Below are 18,362 nucleotides of genomic sequence, written 5' to 3'. Positions count from 1 at the left end.
AATTGTCTCCCAACTCTGAGGTTATTTTGAGCAGTTGTTTGAAAATTACGTGCCCTCCCCCTGCCCTGAAATGGTCTGAAGTGCTCCATTGAATGCAGGTCATTGTGGATCATGTCCTTAATTAGTTCTTGCTTTAAGATATCGGCATGATGAAACCCAAGAATAGCGTGTACCTCTAACATGTTAGTAATTCAACTGCTGTTTCTGGTTTGGCCACTTTAATTTCTTCTTCCATTTATGTGCTAAATTAATTGGACATGAAACCATTTTTTCCCATCTCTAACATAATTTCCTATTGATGGCACCTAAAGTGTAACTGTAAATAATAACGGTATCATGTTTATTTAAGGTTATTTAAAGCTTTAACATTTAACCCTCACATATTGATCATGTTCTGTCCCTCCACAAAAAAACAAACATTTGTTATCACAAGCTATTGCTTCACACTTTACTAAGACATGAAAGCCTAACAGCGATAATTCATGTCATGTCTATATTTTAATATTATTATATTCAAAGTGAAAATGGTGTGTAGAACTGTTAGGATCTATTATATAACCTCGTATAACCATTACATGGTTGTACAATAACATCAGAAGAGTTAAACACTGGCCTCACTTCTATGTCATAAAAATGTCATAAGTACAATTTATAAATACAAAACTTGACCCAACTAGTCTGTGGATTCAAAGCAGTGGTAAGAAACCTTGTGTGTGTGTTTTGAACACACATACACTTGCTGAAATGGCAGCTCAGGTCCCTCCATAGTCTTATGACCCTCACAGTCTTTCTTTTTATGTCTGTTTTAATATCGGCTCAGAATAAATAGATTATTATTTGATAAATGGCCTGTATTGTATAGCGCTTTACTAGTCCCTAAGGACCCCAAAGCGCTTTACATATCCAGTCACCCACCCGTTCACACACTGGTGATGGCAAGCCACCCTGGGGCGCACTAACAGAGGCGAGGCTGCTGGACACTGGCGCCACCGGGCCCTCTGACCACCACCAGTAGGCAACGGGTGAAGTGTCTTGCCCACCGACACAACGACCGAGACTGTCCAAGCCGGGGCTCGAACCGGCAACCTTCCGATTACAAGGCGACCGCCCAACTTTTGAGCCACAATCGCCCCACCTTTATTTGATTAATGTTTGGTTATTTTTACATTGTAAGGCACTAGCAGGCACACAGCATTCTTGCATTCATACGGTGCTATTCTAGTCTTAGTGACCAGTCGCCACAAAGTGCTTTTGACTACAAGCCACACTTTAACCTTATATTAACACAGCACTTCATTCTATACACTTCAGGCACCATCTACCTGAGAAGCATCTGTGGACTGTGTGAGGAAGTCAAAGTAGGACAAATGTGCACTCCACACAGAAAGGCCACAACCAGGATTCAGATGAACAGACCTGACTATGAGGTGATGTTGTTAACCACTGCAGCGCTGACCCGCCCTATTTTGGAGCTTGTGTCCATGTCAAGACATTGGCTGAGCTCTGTATGACTTCTGTTCCTTATGTGAACCCTATATGATTGATTCTACAGTGTTTTGCTATTACACTGTCCACATGATCCTTCAAAGACCTGCAGGTGCCTGTCTCTGTGGGAACAGACTTCTCATGATGGTGTCAAGGTCCTCCTTGAACTCTGTCACCACAATCCCATAAAGAAATCCACAGAGACAAGCCATGTAGAGTTTTCAGTTTCAAACTTGTGTTTAACCACCATTTTATTTTATTTCACTCACACTGGTGGATCTAAATTCAATCACTATAGATACAAGTCAAGATCTTTGTGCAATTTAAAATATTTTCATTTAAGTGTATATTTTACAATTTAGAACAAGTCATCAAATTTCAGACTAAAAGAATGTGAATTAGGTTTTGTTGCTGCTGTCAAATGTCAAAACAGATCAAATTTGACCATATGTATGTAAGGGTTAACGTGTTTGTAATAAATATCTGATGCCGTCCTTACAGCCTAACTAGAGACATGGAATCTATTCGGTGACATGCAAGTAGATCTTTTTGCCTCCAGGGTGAACACACTGCCCCTTGTTCTTCTTCATAGGCGAACAAGATGCACCCCAGGACACTTAATGCACTAGCCCACCAATGGCCAAATGTGCTTCTGTATGCATTTCCCCCAGTGGAAACGATATCTCCAGTTCTAGAGAGAGTACACCTCACTCTGATTCTAGGAGCCTGTTGGTGGCCAACAAAGTCGTGGTATGTGGAGATAATCACCCTATTAGCAGCAAGGCCTTGGCAAGCTTCCTCTCTGCAGGGTGATGGAAGTGATTCATCCACACCCGGATCTCTGGCACCTTCATGCTTACCTGCTGAAAGGTCAAATTTGATAGTTAAGGGTCAGTTCTCTCTTGATGGCCTCGGGGATGTATCGCGCCCAAATGCCACATATTTACCCAAGTTCATTCCTGCAGTTTATAGCTCAATTGAATTTGAGCTTCTGAGCTTTTGGTCCCCTCCTTTTGGATCTGAGAAGCAGAGGAGGATCCATTCTCTGTGTCCGGTGTGTGTGCTACGTACCTACATTGAGAATGTTCTTTTTTGTGACGAGTTGTTTGTCTGCTTTGTTAATCCAGCCAGAGGTAGAGCTTTGTCTAAACAGAGGCTGTCCCACTGGATTATAGAAGCTATCTCACTGACGTACAGCACTAACGGTGAGCCCCAGGTGTGAGAGCTCATTCCGGGTACCTGTAGCTGCACCTAGTTGGCCATCACTGCACACTTTTGTCAGGTGCTATCGTTTGGACATTACAGCCCCTTCGGTAGCTCATACTATCCTTTCTGCTGGGTCACACACAAACACACTAATGTGCTGGTAGTACACCGTGCAGAGCGAGGCGTGTAAATTTGTCGCATACTTAGGTGTTGTACAGAGTGAATCGACTGAAAGGGAACGAACAGTTATATCTATAACTTCTGTTCCCTGAAGAAGAGGAACGAGGTACAACACAAGGTTCCACCTGCTGCACAGCTTGGTTCGGTAAGGGAACAGCTAGCAAACTGAGGGATGACTGTGATGACGGGGGTACATGTGCAGGCGTGGCCATGCGCATGTCATCACTTCAGCCAGGACACACTGGGCGTGATATCCCATACTTATGTGTTGTACCTCATTCCTCTCCTTCGGGGAACAGAAGTTACAAATATAACTGTTTGTTTTTGGACAGATGTGTGTTTTTATTTATGATCCTGAAGAAACACACTGAAACATCTGTAAAACAAAAAACAAAAGAAACCAAACTCAGTGTTTTTTTACAGATATTTTCCACACTTTTAGACAGTATATCATGTAAGGAAGTATGAGGGAACAATTTGATTTATAAAATCTTTAACTTTATAAAGAATCTACAGAATCGTTCGATGAGGGGGAAAAAAAGAAAATAAGGGGCATTACAACCAGAAAGCTGATTTTCTTGTAACATAACAGATGTTGATTTGTGGTGAATAGATGCGAGTTATTTCCTGATGGTCGGTGAGGTCTTTGAGTTTTCCCTGGGCCTACTTCGAGGTAATGAAGTCCTCTGATGTAGCCCAACACGCTCCTTGGTCACATGAATAAATGATGTAAATGTCGGCAAAAGGGCACTTTTTGAAGAGCCACCTCATTTCACTTAGTGACCCTTCACAGGCTTTGACTTTTTCTAATTAGTGCATGTCATTTTCAGCCAGTTAATTATCCTGAAGGTTAGACAACACCCAAACAACTCTTATAATTAATTTATAAAATGTTGTATCTTAGCAGTTATGTTTATTTAGGTTGCTCTAATAGTGCTATATAAGAAAGCTATAAAACCTATAAGACTCTTAAATATTTAATACACTGTTGCATCCATGTCACAACGCTTAACGCTGTCTTTAAAGACGCCACCATTACTGGATCGGTTAAGAGCACTCTGGCAACACCCCACGTCTAAAAAGCTGCTGAGTGTACAAATGAAGTTTTATTATTGAGTTGCCATCATGGAGAACAGTAAGCGGCACCAGCCCTCTGGGAAAAACCTGATAGGGCCATTTCTACTCTGTTCAGAGTGTGCCTTGTTTGATGGCCAGCTAAACTGCCCCAGGCTTGCCTTGGGGAAAACTGAGATTTTTGAAAGCCCGGTTCTCACCACGCCCAGCCTCAAAGCAAAACCAGCGACGTGATGCCCACAGGGATCCCCAGACACTCTGCTTAAGAAGTCTGCAAAACTACTGAGGTCTAACTCAAAGGATGCTGCCATGTTCCTCCTCTGAACAATGACTCCCTCTTGGATGGCCCCTGCCACTATGAGAGATTTGTTTGTCAGAGAAATTGGGACGCATATCTGGAACGCTCAGGAACATAATGCTCACAAATATCCAAGGACGAGACAACACGTCCCGCCGTTATTTCTGTCCAGCAGCTATCTGCTGCAAAACTCTTCATGAGGCTCCTCCATCACCTTCTGATAGTTTTTTCTGTGAAGAGCAAGAGAATTAGGTTGAAGTTGGTACGAGCACTGATAAATCTCTCCCAACTTTCCAAGAAACCATCAAATCTTCTTGGAAAGTCTTCTGATCAGTCAGGATTAAAATGGTGCTTAATTGTCTGGTGGTTAAGAATCAAGAAAAACAAGCAGCTAGCTTTGCCTACTGCTCCTTCTAATGCACACTAATTATTAACACAATGCATTTTGTTTTACAAGCGCCTCTTTTTACAGGACATGCTTCAGAGAGGCTTTGGGGTAACTATCTACTCCCAGCTTCATGATCTCTTGCCAAGAGATCATTTGTGTCACTTGTATGTTTGTGTGCAAATTCACACAGCTAAAAACATTTTGCAGGATTGGAAGGTAGAGGTCATGATGGTGGTGGTGCACAAACAGTGGAAGAACTCTTTAAATGATGTGAATCTGGTGTGTGTGTGAGGTTGTGATCTCGCAGTGTCCTTCTAGTGTCTTTATGGCAGGCTATCAGCAGCTAACTGGCTGCTGGTTCCAGCTTTTTAATCTTACACACAGGCGCGAACATTATTCATCAAACTCTGCAGGAAAGCGAATAAGTGCATCACTCAAAAGTCAAACTATTTCTTTGAAGAACACTTTCACCTTCTGGTGATCGAGGTAGCACTACAGGTAAAGGGTCTCTTTGAATCTGATTGCCAGCCATACCAAACTCCCAAAGTCTGCCATGTTCCCAGCCTAGGCTACTGCTGACCCAGAGAGCCCACGCCCCATCACCGCCGCCACAATCACCCCTCCTTTGCGGCTTCAGCAGAGCTTTCGGTCAAAAAAACTCCCTTCATGTCTCTCAAATCTACATCCAAGAGAAGCTTTTGTAGATATTTTAAAGCACGTGGTAGGGTAGGGAAACTATCCGACCAGTAGAAGCTGAGGCAGAAGGGAACCAGTGATGGAGTCAATTTTTTATTTTATCAATCGACCACTTTCAACATCTGTTTTCATTTTCTGTTACCTACAACATAACTTGGAGAAAACTAAATAAATCTGGCATTTTTTGTACACCACAGCTCCGTGCACATTTGGTGAAGTGAATGTTCAGCTGATTGCCTAAACCACTTCATCGAGACATCAGAGGTGGTTTTGTGTTCGATGGTGCAAATTGTATTGGGGTGCAAAAGCTAATGTAATACTGGGTTGTGTGGCAGGGGACTGGTCATCATCCCGCTGAAGACTTAATTCCACTGTCCGCAGGTGTTCTTCTCACCTCCTTGATTGGATGGAGACTCAAGTCATCTCATGGTAGCTCAGGCCTAAATCAGTCTCCTATCGAAACGTGTCATCTAAAGCTGATAGACACTATAGCCTTCAGTCGGCCCGCTGGGGATGCTGTTATTGTACGTATACCCTGCAGCACATCGTACATTCCTCTGATGGGGGAAATGCTGTGGCTTTTATTGAGGGGGAAAAAATTAGATTAGGTGATTCTTCTCCGAAGCCATCTTCCTTGGTTTACCTCTCCGTGGTTGGTAGTCAGTCGCAGCAGAGTCCACGCAAGCCTTTTAAAATACAACATATGAGCACTTTTTTTTTTCTTTTTTAAGATGCCTGGATGTGAGGTTGAGGTTGGAAGTGTTGTTACAAAAAGTGATTTCCGGTACTTTCAAAAAAAATGTTTTGTATTTAAATTGCTGCAAATGAATTGTTGGCCTGTAATCTGCAAAACATATATCAAACATCTCTCTCATGAAAGATATTAAGTTATTTTGAGCCATAGACAACATTCATGTGACAGGGTAGAAGCTGCAATCAGTTATTGGAAAAGTGACTTTTATATTCCCTTTATTTACCCTGCTAAAAAGCCTCATTGCCATTAAAAATGTCTTTTAAAAAGAGGGATCTGGTCAAGACAGCAGCAAAAATTGCAATAAAAATAACTTAACAACTCTACAGAGATGTTTTAGGTGGGCAAAAAAGACTACAGTGTGTATACAGTAACACGAAACCCTATAGGTACTTGCAAAATAGGTCATTTCTTGTATTGAGGGATTATTTTATATATAATCCCTCAATACATCACGTTAACTGCAGTCTTTTACCAATATAAGCAAAGAGATTGCACATTAAAAAAAACACAAAAAAACACCGGAAATATTTTTTGCCACAACACTGAATTGGTAAATGAAATACGACATAAAACCTCATTTCAGTCACCCTGTTTGAGACCTCATGCTGAGCAGAAGGCAGTGATCTCCGTCTGTCTGTGTGTGTCGCTTTCTTCTGCTACCTGCAGGTGGCAGCATAAAGATGCATGACCAATTTGCGAAGGCCTCATATTCAAAACAGCAGAGCTGGTGAAAATCAGCTCAGCGGCATCATGTCAGAACCGCACGCGTCAAGAAGTTACAGAAGTTGGAGTGGAATCTCCTTCAGCGTTGATTCAATCTGATGTTTAACTGCGGGAACTTTGCTGCTTCTTTTATGCGCGTTTTAACCGGATTATTATGCAGGGCGTCTCAGATCTAGGGTCACGCCGGGCCTTTTAAACGTCTCTCAGCCGCAAAACAAACCTGCTGCCGTAAAATTAAAGTGGCAAAACAGCAGTCACAGCGTGACGTTTGTTTGTTTGTAATTACGCCTCCGAAATGCTGCTGATTGCTCATTTACCTCTGATGGGGGGCGTGACCCCCCTGCCTGCACTATTAGACGACCGTCTCGCCTCGCCTCGCTCACCGCTTCCTCGCCCTCTCTCACGCACGCGCTTCTTTCTCCTCAGCAGCACCACAGCCACCGGGTCGCCATGGAAACCGCTGAGAGACATACGTCGAGGGTGAGGGATGGAGAGAGAAAAAGGGACAACGAGGGACAGAGAGAAAGAGAGAGAGAGGGGGGAGACATGAAAAGGTTAGTGTGTTACCATATGACAACACCCCACCCTCTCCTCACCTCTAACCCCCCCAAACCCACACCCACAGCCCCTCACTTTAATGCTGAGCCCCTAACCCAGAACAACTGCCCCTCCACACAAACACACAGTGGCCCCCCTTACACGTACCTCTGCCTCCCCCGTATCCTCCTCTCCCCCATCATTTTGCTCTCCATCCCTCTCTTGTCCAGACAGGCTGCTCGCATGGCGGGGATGGAGACGTTCACCGATGGAAGCACTGGTAAATTTTCACACCCACAAAAACAAAAAGAAAAAAGAAAATTATTCTAAGGGGCGGAAGTGCAGGGACTTAACTATTTTCCTCCATGTGTCTTTTCACCCTTTACTGTCTTCAGCTGTGCTGTACACTTCCTCCTTCTCACCTTCTCACATCACAATCTTTCTTTTCTGTGTGAATTCAAGAGGGTTTTTTCTGTCCACTTGCGGGGGAGCCCGACTTTTCCTCATGGCAGGGTCCTGGGGAAAGGCAGTGCAGGGAAGAGAGAGGGGTAGAGAAATATCGGTCCTAATGATTTTTTGTGCGGGGCTGGGCTTTTTCTTTCTTTTTTTTATTGATTAGAACGAAATTAATTCACAGGAGCAGCCCTCGTGTTCCGACTCTCTCTCTCTCCCTCGCTCCCTCTCTCTCTCCCTCCCTTGCTCCTTTGCTCCGTGGACGAATAGCGTTGTGTCTTCTTGCCTGCTCTGCATGTTGTATGATCGCGGGAATATTTGATTCAGAATGTGCTCGGTGTTATGCATAGCCCATACGGAAACCACGCTGCAGCTGCATACCTGCAGTGCTTTCACGGTGTGCGAATATTACGCACGTTGTTAATCTCATAAACACAGAAAGATGGGGGTGTGTGTGGTTTGTTTCCATTGTTGCTGATCGCATTTTTATTTTTTTTATTTTTTTACATGTAGCCCTCACATTTGAATTCATGCACGTCACGCCGCCGTCTGGGTCTGGGCTTGAAGGAGAATTAGTGCTGAAATCGAGACATCTCCAGTAATTTTCTCTACTCAGTCTCCATTGTTCCGCTGATTCGTCTTCGCTGTGTATTCTCTTTGTTGTTTGGCTCATAATTGTGACAAAAAAAGAAAGGCCACGGCTCGTTTGTGCGCTCTTTCCGCACACGCGGGTGTGAGCGCGACTGCAGGCCAGCTGCGGTTAATGGGCAACCTGTGTCTTAATTCGTGCATAATGTAAGGCAGCAGTTTACAGGCAGATTCTCTCCCGCTGTGGGTTTTTTAATCAGTGTGGTCGATATTTGCTCGTCGGTATCCCAATGTCCGCACATAGCAAAGAAACACCTCTGGGTGGCGAGGGTCTGATTCGCCGCCGAAGGGAAATCGATGGACAGACTGAGTTAATTATGAGAAAATCAATTAAAAGGAGGGGATCTGTGGGCTTTATAAGGCCGAGCAGGAGGCTCGAGTCGGCAGAGGAGAGGAGGGGAGCAGCCGGTGCTTACCTCTGTGCATGGTCGCTGCGCGATGCCCCCGCCGATCATTTGGCAAACCGCTGTGCTGCAGCCTTGACTTACACCGTGTGGAAACGCCTCTGCGTGGTATCACATAGAGCACACCACCGGCATGACTCTTGGCGATCCCCCCAAAATCATCAGATACCCCCGATTCTTTGGCCAGCTGTTGATTTTGTTTACGCACAGTCCTGCTCTGATCCACACCCCAGCGTCTGCTGCGGGTTCGTTCAGCTGTGTTTTCCACACACACACCTCTTTCCTTTTTGACCTTTGCTCTTCTTAAAATATGAACGTGATCAGATCCTGTTTAGGGCCTGCATGTCGCATCTTGACTAAAGGTTTCTTCTGAAAACTTTGTCCCAAGCCTCGATCAATTCCATTGATGCCTCTTTATTTATTTTAGGGGATAGAAATGAGCTGCGTAATTACTGCTGCAGACTCAGCACCAGCGCTTTAGGACAGGGCCGAGTTCAAGTTCTTTGGAGTCATTTGCAACTTGTGACACTCGGTGTGTGTGTGTGTGTGTGTGTGTGTGTGTGTGTGTGTGTGTGTGTGTGTGTGTAGTGTTTGAAGTGTTTGTGTCTGAAGTCGTAATATTAAAAAAGGCCCAGCATGTATGAAGAAGTGTTAACCACAGCGCACAGATGACTTTAAACCCCATGAGACTAAGACACACGTTATGGTCAACCGACAGTTCTCCTCACAGACCGCTGCACTGAAAGAGAAAACAAAGAAACGGGGCGACTTTCTTTTCGTATTTACCAATCACGTGTTTCACTCTATTATTTCACCCAGTTTGCATTTTCTGATTCTCATATTTAGAAACTTGTGTCTCATTAAAACTCTCCGACTTATTGCATATTCACAGCCGTGGCATCGAGGAACAAGTTGGGCTGTTTTTTTTTCAAGACAAGAGAACTTAATTCACACCTGAACTTAATATAGGTTTATTATTATTATTGTTATTATTTATTTGCATTGCCTTCTCTGTTTTTTGGTTATCATATAAAATTTATGCAGACGCCTTATTTTCATAATTATTCGTCCAGATTTATTTAAATATTTTATTTGATATTCTCTTATGCGCCTCATAATAATAAATTATTTAATATTCAGTGAATTATACTTTGAATTGGAGCCTCCTCATTATCGTTTCTCATAATAGAATAGAATAGAATAGAATAGCCCTTAAAAATCAAACACGTAGTGTTCATCTATCAGAATGTGTGATTTTCCTTATTACAATTATCTGCATTTTTCATTCAAAGTGAATATCTTAAATTTATTATTTGGGGAAGCTATGGTTGAATTAAAAACCCAAACTTTTAAAAAGTATAAATTTTAATTTGATGAAAACTTTGCATAAAGTTTTAGGCTAAATAGATAAACTGCCTCCGAACCGTTTCAGCAGCACTGACAATATTTGTTCAGTTGAATATTTCAGATTTCATCTCGCTTTTTCCTCCTGGATGAGTTAATTTTCACATTTTATTTTGATATTTCTTTCTAGGAATATTTAGATATTATTGTGCTTTTTTGCATAAACTGTGAATATTTAAATATTCGAGTTTATTTCACCGTCATTTTCACAGTTGTTGCTTCAGCTTGTTAAAGTCGTATGCACGATATTCAAATTAGAATCCACAGCTGATTTTAAACCAGTAGAGAGGGAGTCACTGAGAGGCTGATGTGACGCCTGCAGTTTAGAGGCAGCCATTTATTTATTTCGACTTAAATTTCAAAGTTAACTTTAAAAAAAATTGCTGCAAAGTTCAGTAAAATTTAGAAACCGTAGCTGTCTTATTCAAACACGAGGCCTCGTATTTAATATACATTTGAATGTGTTATCAATTCATGTGCTGATTTCGATGTGTCGCACTTCAAAAACTGTTAATTACGGAAGTGTTATCAGTAAGATCAGCCCAGCGCAGGGCACACAGTCGACACTCGAATTATGGGAATATAGTTCTGACGAGATTTGTAATTTAGGATGAGACCTGAGCAGCCAAATGGTTTTATTTCTTTTTTATTACATAGGTAAGAGGCAAAAAAGAAATGTTTAAATGTAGGTGCTTCTTAAAAAAAAAAAAAGGAAACGCTTTTGTTTTAGCATTTTTCTGAAGTTTTTATAAAAACCAGGAATCACATATAAGGAATCTTACACACACATGGAAATTTAAAAATAAAACCTGCGCTCTCTTTTAAATATATAGATTTTTGTTCATTTAGCATTTGTAAAGGAGCGTGTTCCTGGGAGATTTTATTTATACTTTATATATTATTTAATGGGACTGAGCTGGCACCCTGACACCCTGTCCTGCACCTTATCAACTTCAAACAGACCACAAAACCGATACGTTCAATTTTATGGTTTATGTTAACGTGCATGCAGCCTGCTTCAAAGCTCATTTCATAAACGGTTTATTGGCTCAGGTTTGATGGTAAACAGCGCGATCGTGCCGGTGGGCTTTGATGTACATTTTTCTGTACGTTTTTTTTTTTTTTTTTTTTTGGTCACTGGGCCACTTCAGTCGCTATCAGGCACCAGAGGCGATACAAAATAATCCGTTTTCTGCGCACGACTCTCCTCCCAAATGGTGCGGCGGCTCTCCGTGGCCCTGCTCACAATGCGCTAATGACCTCTGGGTCAAAGGTCGTTTGGCCAGTTCCTCAATTAAGGCGTTAAGATTGCAGTTGCACGATGCATCGCTGTTGTGAAGCGAAGGGACCAGAGGCCGGTATACAGAATATTAGGATTTCTAGTAGGTAAATTTCGCACCTCTGAATGTTCACCAAAGTGCAAAACACGTGTTTTAATAGTTTCTGTTAGAATTCAGTTTGTTTTTTCCTCACATCGTTTTGGGAACAAAACTGCATTTTAAATATTTAATATTTCTTTGTTTTTAGGATGTGGTTGATACTTGGTGTGCCTACAGCACAGCTTAGTTTTACTTGAATGTAATTGAATGGATACTTTTACACTTTGGTACAGAAAACATGAAGACCTGTGAGAAGCTATAGAACACATTGTCACTGTGGTGCATTATAGTTCCTATAGAGGAAAATCAAAAACTGTACGGCTGATTTTTGCTCTATGTGTGTGTGTGTGTGTGTGTGTGTGTGGGGGGGGGGGGGGGGGGGGGGGGATTGAGAGTGTTTACTCCCACTCCCTCCTCAACATAGTCATGTATCAGTTGTGGTTGTTGAATGTAATCAGTGGGCACTTCCCGATCATCGCTGCATCGATTAGCTGATAAATGTTGGTGGGATTAATCATCCGAGATAGATCACTTTGTCGATGTCATTGTCTTTCTTACCCTGCCGTGCCACGCAGACCTAGGCTTCGCCAGCACAGACAGGACTTCAATAAGTGACAACAGAAAAGTGATAAATTGATCAAAAATGGCCGCAATGAAACAAGCCTCTTGTGAGGCCGCACATGTCCATTACATGAGTGTGTCTGCGGGGTTTGTGGTTGGAATACATCAAGGGCTCAGGGTTAAAGTTCAGCTTCATCCCAGACTGATGACCCTGCAGACTGACTGACCTTTTTTGGGGGAGGAGGCTGCACATACTGGACCAGCTAGAGAGAGAGGGGATGGGGGGGAAAGGGGTAGAGATGGGGAAAAAATGAGGTGAAATTTAGGACAGAAGGGAGGAAAAGCGAGAGCGAAGGTGAATCTAAAGAGGATGTCGGCGGGAGGGAGAAGCAGAGGTGCATGGTTACCGCAGTGGACCATGAATATATCCTTGTGGTTTTGGTCGATCTGTTCAGTTGCGGTCTCCCCTGGTTTTTGTGTTTGGCTCTGCTTTTGAAGCAGTGAATTAACACCTGACCCTGGCTTCTGACCCTACCCCCTTCCTCCAGCTACCCCCTCCAGATTAGCAAATATGTGCTATCTGGTTTGGACACACACACTCACACGCACGTATTTATACAGCAACACAAAAACACAATCACACATGTACACACGTACGTACTTAATGTATAGAGAGTTTTAAAAAAAGGACAATGCAGCAAGTGTACAATGTCACACAACCTTTGCACATCCCATCGTCTGTCCACAGCTAATTCCCCCGAGAGGAGCCTCAGTGTGTCACTGCTTGTCACCATAACGGTCAGTCCGTAATGGCTGTCTCTCCCCACACAATGACCAGGGAGGCAGACTCCCCCACTGAGACACACACACACACTGACCCTCATTCATTTTTACCTGCACAGCAGAGCCTCCCCACACACACACACACACTACAGGACGTGCTCCCACCCTGGCATCCTACCACACCCGTCAATGATCAGCGGCTTTTGTTCATACAGTTTGACAAAGGATTTGAGTTCGTCTATCAGAAAAAAAATATCTTTCGAGTTTAATCTGAAAAATATTCACTGACAAAACAAAAACCGAATCTTTGTGATTTTCAGTGGATCCACACATTCATGTATAGTGTAAGCAGCCTGTGCTGAATGTGTTTTTTTGTATGAAACCTTCTAAAGAGGTCTGTGACAGGACAAAAGGAAAAGCAAGAGAGCAACACGGGTGTGCAAAGTCACTTCACTTTAAATTAAACAGCAAAGTCATTACCACAGCGCAATCGTTTTATCTTAGAATCTGCTCTGTTGCATCAGCCCCTGGCATATATTTCTCTATTTTAATGTAGAGCTTTTTTTCTGTATTTTGCTTATTTCAGGGTTAAATTCAGATTTTTTTTTTAAATTAAAATAATCTAATCCAGTCTAAAATCTTATAGATATGATTAAAAAAATGATGAGGCTCTAATATGATGCTTTGGTTCGGTTTGTTATTTGTTGTTTGTTGTTTGTTTTTAAAAGAGAGGGGAACTGAAATGAAGCGATACTAAAATCCTTTTTTTTTCAAAGCAGCACACATTTCATAGTTTTTCTTGATAGATTACTGAAAATATTTAAATGTATAATTTTATAATTTGGGGGATCTGACAGGAGAGAAATGAGGAGAAAGAGAAGGAAAATAAATTGAACTTGGTGTGCTGCAGTTATTAGTCAGCACCTCGTGTCCTCTTGCCTCCCTAATTAGAGATATTGTCATTACCAGAACTGTTTTTTTTAAATCACCTAATCAATAAATCCAGAGTGTTTCAGCATTAAAGTATTGGCATAATTTAGGAGAGACCTAACACTGTAAATTAGTTTATGCTTTTTTCTTTCTTTCTTTCTTTCTTTTCTTTTTTTTTTTTTTTTTACCAATATTAAAAGATTTCTGTGGCTTCTGTGCCTTGATAGTTTCATTCAGACTCTCTCCTCTCAGCAAGAATCAAACTTCTAATTCTTGGCAGTGTTACTGGGTCATGTTACCCATTGGGCATCTCTTTCCCCTCTCACCCCCATCTCCTCCACCCTATTGTGCTGAATGATGATGGCCGCTCTGGCCGGTAGGTGAGAGAGGAGGTTGGGAGTGGGGGTCTCGGCTCGGCTGGTCAGCAGGATTTGTAGTGCCCCTCCTCCGCCTGTGAGTGTCAGCAGAGAGCAGGCGGCGTGTCTGGCTCGATTAGGTTTCCTACCTATCTTCCCACTGTGTCAGACAGAGGAGGAAGGCAGCAGAGAGGGGGAGAGCAGCGGGAAGTTGCCCAGAGGAAAGGCAGGACAACAGAGGAAGCAGGAAAAATACATCTTTTTATCCCTGCTCTCTCCGTCAAAAGCCCTGTACAGTTTCCTCTTTCTGCGCGCCTCTCATTCTCCTGGTTTCAGCTCCTCCCTCCTTCCCTGCCTTTCTCACTTTGTCCTGCTCTCACCCAAACCCCTAATCCCCCTCCTTTTACCCCACACTCATTCCTTAATCTTAAAGCTCTTCTTCTCTACCAGCCCTTTATCAATTGTTCTCCCTGTACCTCTCTGTTACTCACCTCCTCCCTCTTCTTTCTGTCTATCACATCTGAACATGCCACCTCTCAGCATAACCCTTTTACACACTCCAGATGACTGCAGCACACCTTATTTTTTTTCTCCATCTGTTTTCCAGCATTTTTTTGCTTTGTTTTTGTTGCTCTGTTTGTTGTCTTTGCCATCATCTACGCATCCTCTTTTGCGCCACATCACCACCTCTTCGTCGTTCCTGGCCTCGTCTTTGAATGAGTTGCTGCTCCATCCACTGGTCTGCCTGACTCAGATGTTTCCATCACAGTTAATGTCAGAATAAATTAATTAGGGCTCATTTCTAAACTGTTTTTTCTTTGTTGGGAGAACTACAATGTGGTTGTCAGAAAGCATTTACCAAATTTTTTTTTTCAACCCCAAGAAAGCTCACACCAATTTTAGTCACCCTGTCATTTTGTTGGATGTGATCAATTTTCTGTGATTTGGTCATTTTCAGCTCATCTCTGTTGTGTGAGGGTTCGGCTGTGTTGCCATGTATAGCTCGACATTTCCAGCCTTTCTCTCAGGGCCAAATGACGAATATGAAGTTTTCACTTGTGCATGTTGGAGAATTATCATGGACAGATGTTTCCATTAACAATTACATAATGAAATGACAACATAATGAGTGTTTCTTTCTTCAGCTGAGAAGCTACTTTCAGTTTCACAGTTAAAGTCTTTTTTTTCTTGTAGTGAGAGCGGGCTGTAATTTCAAACCCGGGTTTAACCACACAATGTTTCACAAACAGTCTTTCCGTGCCACCTCAGCACTGCTCATAATATTCAGATAACAAGAAAGCTTCTGTCATGTTCTACAAAACAGGATGTGTTTTCTTAATCTGTCAATGGCTCCGGCCCCTGAAAGACTTCATTTTGGCTGAGCAATGAAAGGCTCACAAACATCAATATGGCTGAGCAGGATAAGAAGAAAGAGCCATATTCCTGGTGTGTATCACTTTCCACCACCCCCCCCCCCCACCCCCCCACCCCCCAATATCCTCACCCTATTTGTATGGTGCAGATATTGGGTCTCAAGCGAGAAATCAGGATTGCGTTCTCGCAGAATGGCAGCATCCGTCTGTTGAGCTGGAATAGGAATGTTATACGGAACCAATGCATCCGGACTGGCCTGGACATCTTGACAATACAACTTCACACTTTTTTTCTTCTCTCCCTCTCCGTCTCTCTCTCTCTCTCTCTCTCTCAATAAGTTACTCGCCCTCCATCTCCATCACAACCACCCCGGCGTGGAGGAAGAGGTTTGGATTAGGCCTAAACACACAATCATGTCAGCTAAGCCATGACTGCCTGCTGATCACTATGGGTCCACCATGGAAATAAAGTCTGTGAAGAGAAGAAAGAGGGAAAGAGAGAAAAAAAAACAACAACAACAAGAAGGAAATCCAGTCCACTTCATACGCCTCTCACTTCCATTCTCTTTGTGCGTTTAACGTGTGAAAACGGATTGCTGAAAGGATGTCAAGAAGCAAGAAGAAATAGATAGGAGGAGAAAGACAGTTATCCTTGCTTTCCCCGCGCCGGTCACACTACAATGTGCATGGTTGATAACTAATTCAAAAAAACATGCATGAGCTGGATTTATCTTTTCAAATCACTGGTACGTCTGAATGCGATTTAAAGGCTGTTTTTATGCAGCTGCCTGTGGCTGATCAATGCTGTTCCTCTTGTCATGCTGTGGGTCCATCACATTGGTATACAGCCTTTCAACACTGGGCGAAGGGACCATTTTGCATTGTCTATGGAGAACATTTGGTTTTCAGAGTATGATGTATATGGATGGGGCTTGGGACTGTATTGTAACTGTCAGTGCAGAGAAGAGAACAGCCTCGGCACTGCAGACAGCGATTTCACCGATGTGCAGTCGTTGCTTTTGCCTCCTGCCTTTCATTCTCTCTTGCCCCCCCCCCTCCCGCTTTCCCAGTCCTCGCTCATCCTATTTTCAGCCTTTCATTTTTTACACAAGGGGAAAATGAGGAAGAACAAAACCAACATATGAAAACTAAAACATGACAGAGAGGGGAGGGGATGGTGAGGGAGGGGAGGAGTAACAGAGGAAGGAGAGGCAATCTCAGAAAACAAGAGGGCTTTCAAAAGTAAGGGATGAAAGCTAGTCAGGCTGTTATTTTTGAAAAATCATCCTTGTGTAGTGCTCCTCTTAAGAGCCAGGTACATATTATTTTATCTTCCTGAGGAGACTCAGCGAGGTGTTTCAACACACACGCACACACACACAAATAAAAAAAAAACCTCAGTGATGCTTTCTTTAAAGTTGCACAATTTATTGTCTTTAATGGGATGCCCGACAGGTGTGTTTTAAATTGCTTATCGGCTTTGGCGTGAAATGTTTCTCTAATCACCTATCAAATTCTCAATTTTCAGATGCGCTTGCATTTTGACAACCAATTATTTAAAAAAAAGTTTTTTTATACGTCAAATGTATGCACCAGTCCAAACTGGCAGAGTGCCCCCACATTACAGGCAAAAAATGCACACTTCCCCTCGCTAACACGCACTGCTCCTCTGTCCTTAATAGAGGCCGGTGCTGGCTGACACCTGAATTAGAGTGAAGCTGGCATCCGCACAGAGTCTTCTCGAGCTCCCACTTTGACCCTCAAAGCCAGGGATCCCACAGAGGCGCGTGATTTGATGCGAGGGGATGTTGGACTAGTGGACTGAGAGCCCTGAAAACATTTAAATGTCTCTTGGTTGCGGCTGGATCTGAGGATGTTGGTGCTCAGCGATAGTTAGCGCCTCTGCTTGCTGCTGCTGCTGCTGAGCCTCTGGGGCAGGCGTATGTTGAAAAACGCAAAGAAAAGCCATGAAGTTTTATGAATATTGATGTTTTAATTTGTGTTTTATATCATATAAAACATTTTCGCCTCTGTAGAAACTTTCAAAAGCTCTTTGGGTGTGAGCATCATGAGGCATATCCTTCATCATTACAGCAGCACAGATGTTTCTGCTGGAATATGTGGTGGTATGTGTGTGTGTACGCGTTCAACATGTGTCTCCTGTATCAATAGGTTAATAGCTGAGATGTCAGTTTCAGTGACTCGCTGATTAGTTGTGTGTGTTCACTAATCCACACTGGGGCGGGGAACTGTTGGCTTTCCCATTGATTTTAGCGTGGTGAGTAGGCAGAAGATAGAGAGAGGGGAGATCTATTGATTGACCCCAAATTAGCCCCCCTACCACAAACCGCCAAGCTGTTCTGCTGTTTCCCGCACTCAGCAGCAGCTCCCTCATTGGGCGCCCGCGCTGACAAACATTCAGTGCGATTGGACGCTTCGACCGGGAGCGCAATGTCCTCTCTTTTGATGTCACTTGATTTGGAAGTGTTGGCTGTTCGTGACTCCAGCTGTTGCTTGATTGGCTGTCTTGGTGAGGATGAGTGCTGCGCTGTTCTGTGTCTGATCACAGGGAGCGGCTCGGTTTTGGAGCCTTTGATGAAGCAAATAGTACCACTTCCAGAGGGAGGGTATTACTTTTTGTGTTTCTGATCACAAACTGTGACCTTATTTGTAAACCTCAGCTCTCTTTTCTATGGAATATTTAAACAAAAAAAGAGTGGATTAAAAGAA

At 43.0% G+C, this 18,362-nt stretch overlaps 1 protein-coding gene across 9 annotated transcripts in view; it reads left to right on the top strand.

Moving 5' to 3' along the window:
* The first annotated feature begins 1,310 nt into the window (after positions 1 to 1,310).
* The window catches only part of pou2f2b (POU class 2 homeobox 2b), an 82,642-nt gene continuing 65,590 nt past the window's right edge, over positions 1,311 to 18,362 (top strand). For 6 of the 9 annotated variants that reach the window (XM_086311324.1, XM_086311326.1, XM_086311319.1 and 3 more), the window contains exons 1-3: positions 1,317 to 1,427; positions 7,231 to 7,358; positions 7,572 to 7,621. In XM_086311324.1, the coding sequence (XP_086167450.1) occupies positions 1,368 to 1,427; positions 7,231 to 7,358; positions 7,572 to 7,621 (238 nt within the window). In that variant the 5' untranslated portion in view covers positions 1,317 to 1,367. Of the gene's footprint in view, positions 1,428 to 7,230; positions 7,622 to 18,362 lie in introns of all 9 variants that reach the window. The other 3 variants (XM_086311323.1, XM_086311316.1, XM_086311317.1) reach the window with 3 other exon arrangements.

Source organism: Aulonocara sp. 'chitande type north' Nkhata Bay, linkage group LG11 (genome assembly GCF_057382095.1).
Source record: "Aulonocara sp. 'chitande type north' Nkhata Bay isolate Kocher_YH1m ecotype deep benthic linkage group LG11, A_spYH_male_GT1.1, whole genome shotgun sequence".
NCBI classification, from domain to species: domain Eukaryota; kingdom Metazoa; phylum Chordata; class Actinopteri; order Cichliformes; family Cichlidae; genus Aulonocara; species Aulonocara sp. 'chitande type north' Nkhata Bay.
Note: the sequence above shows the minus strand (reverse complement) of the source record. Positions and strands in the feature narration are given on the sequence as shown.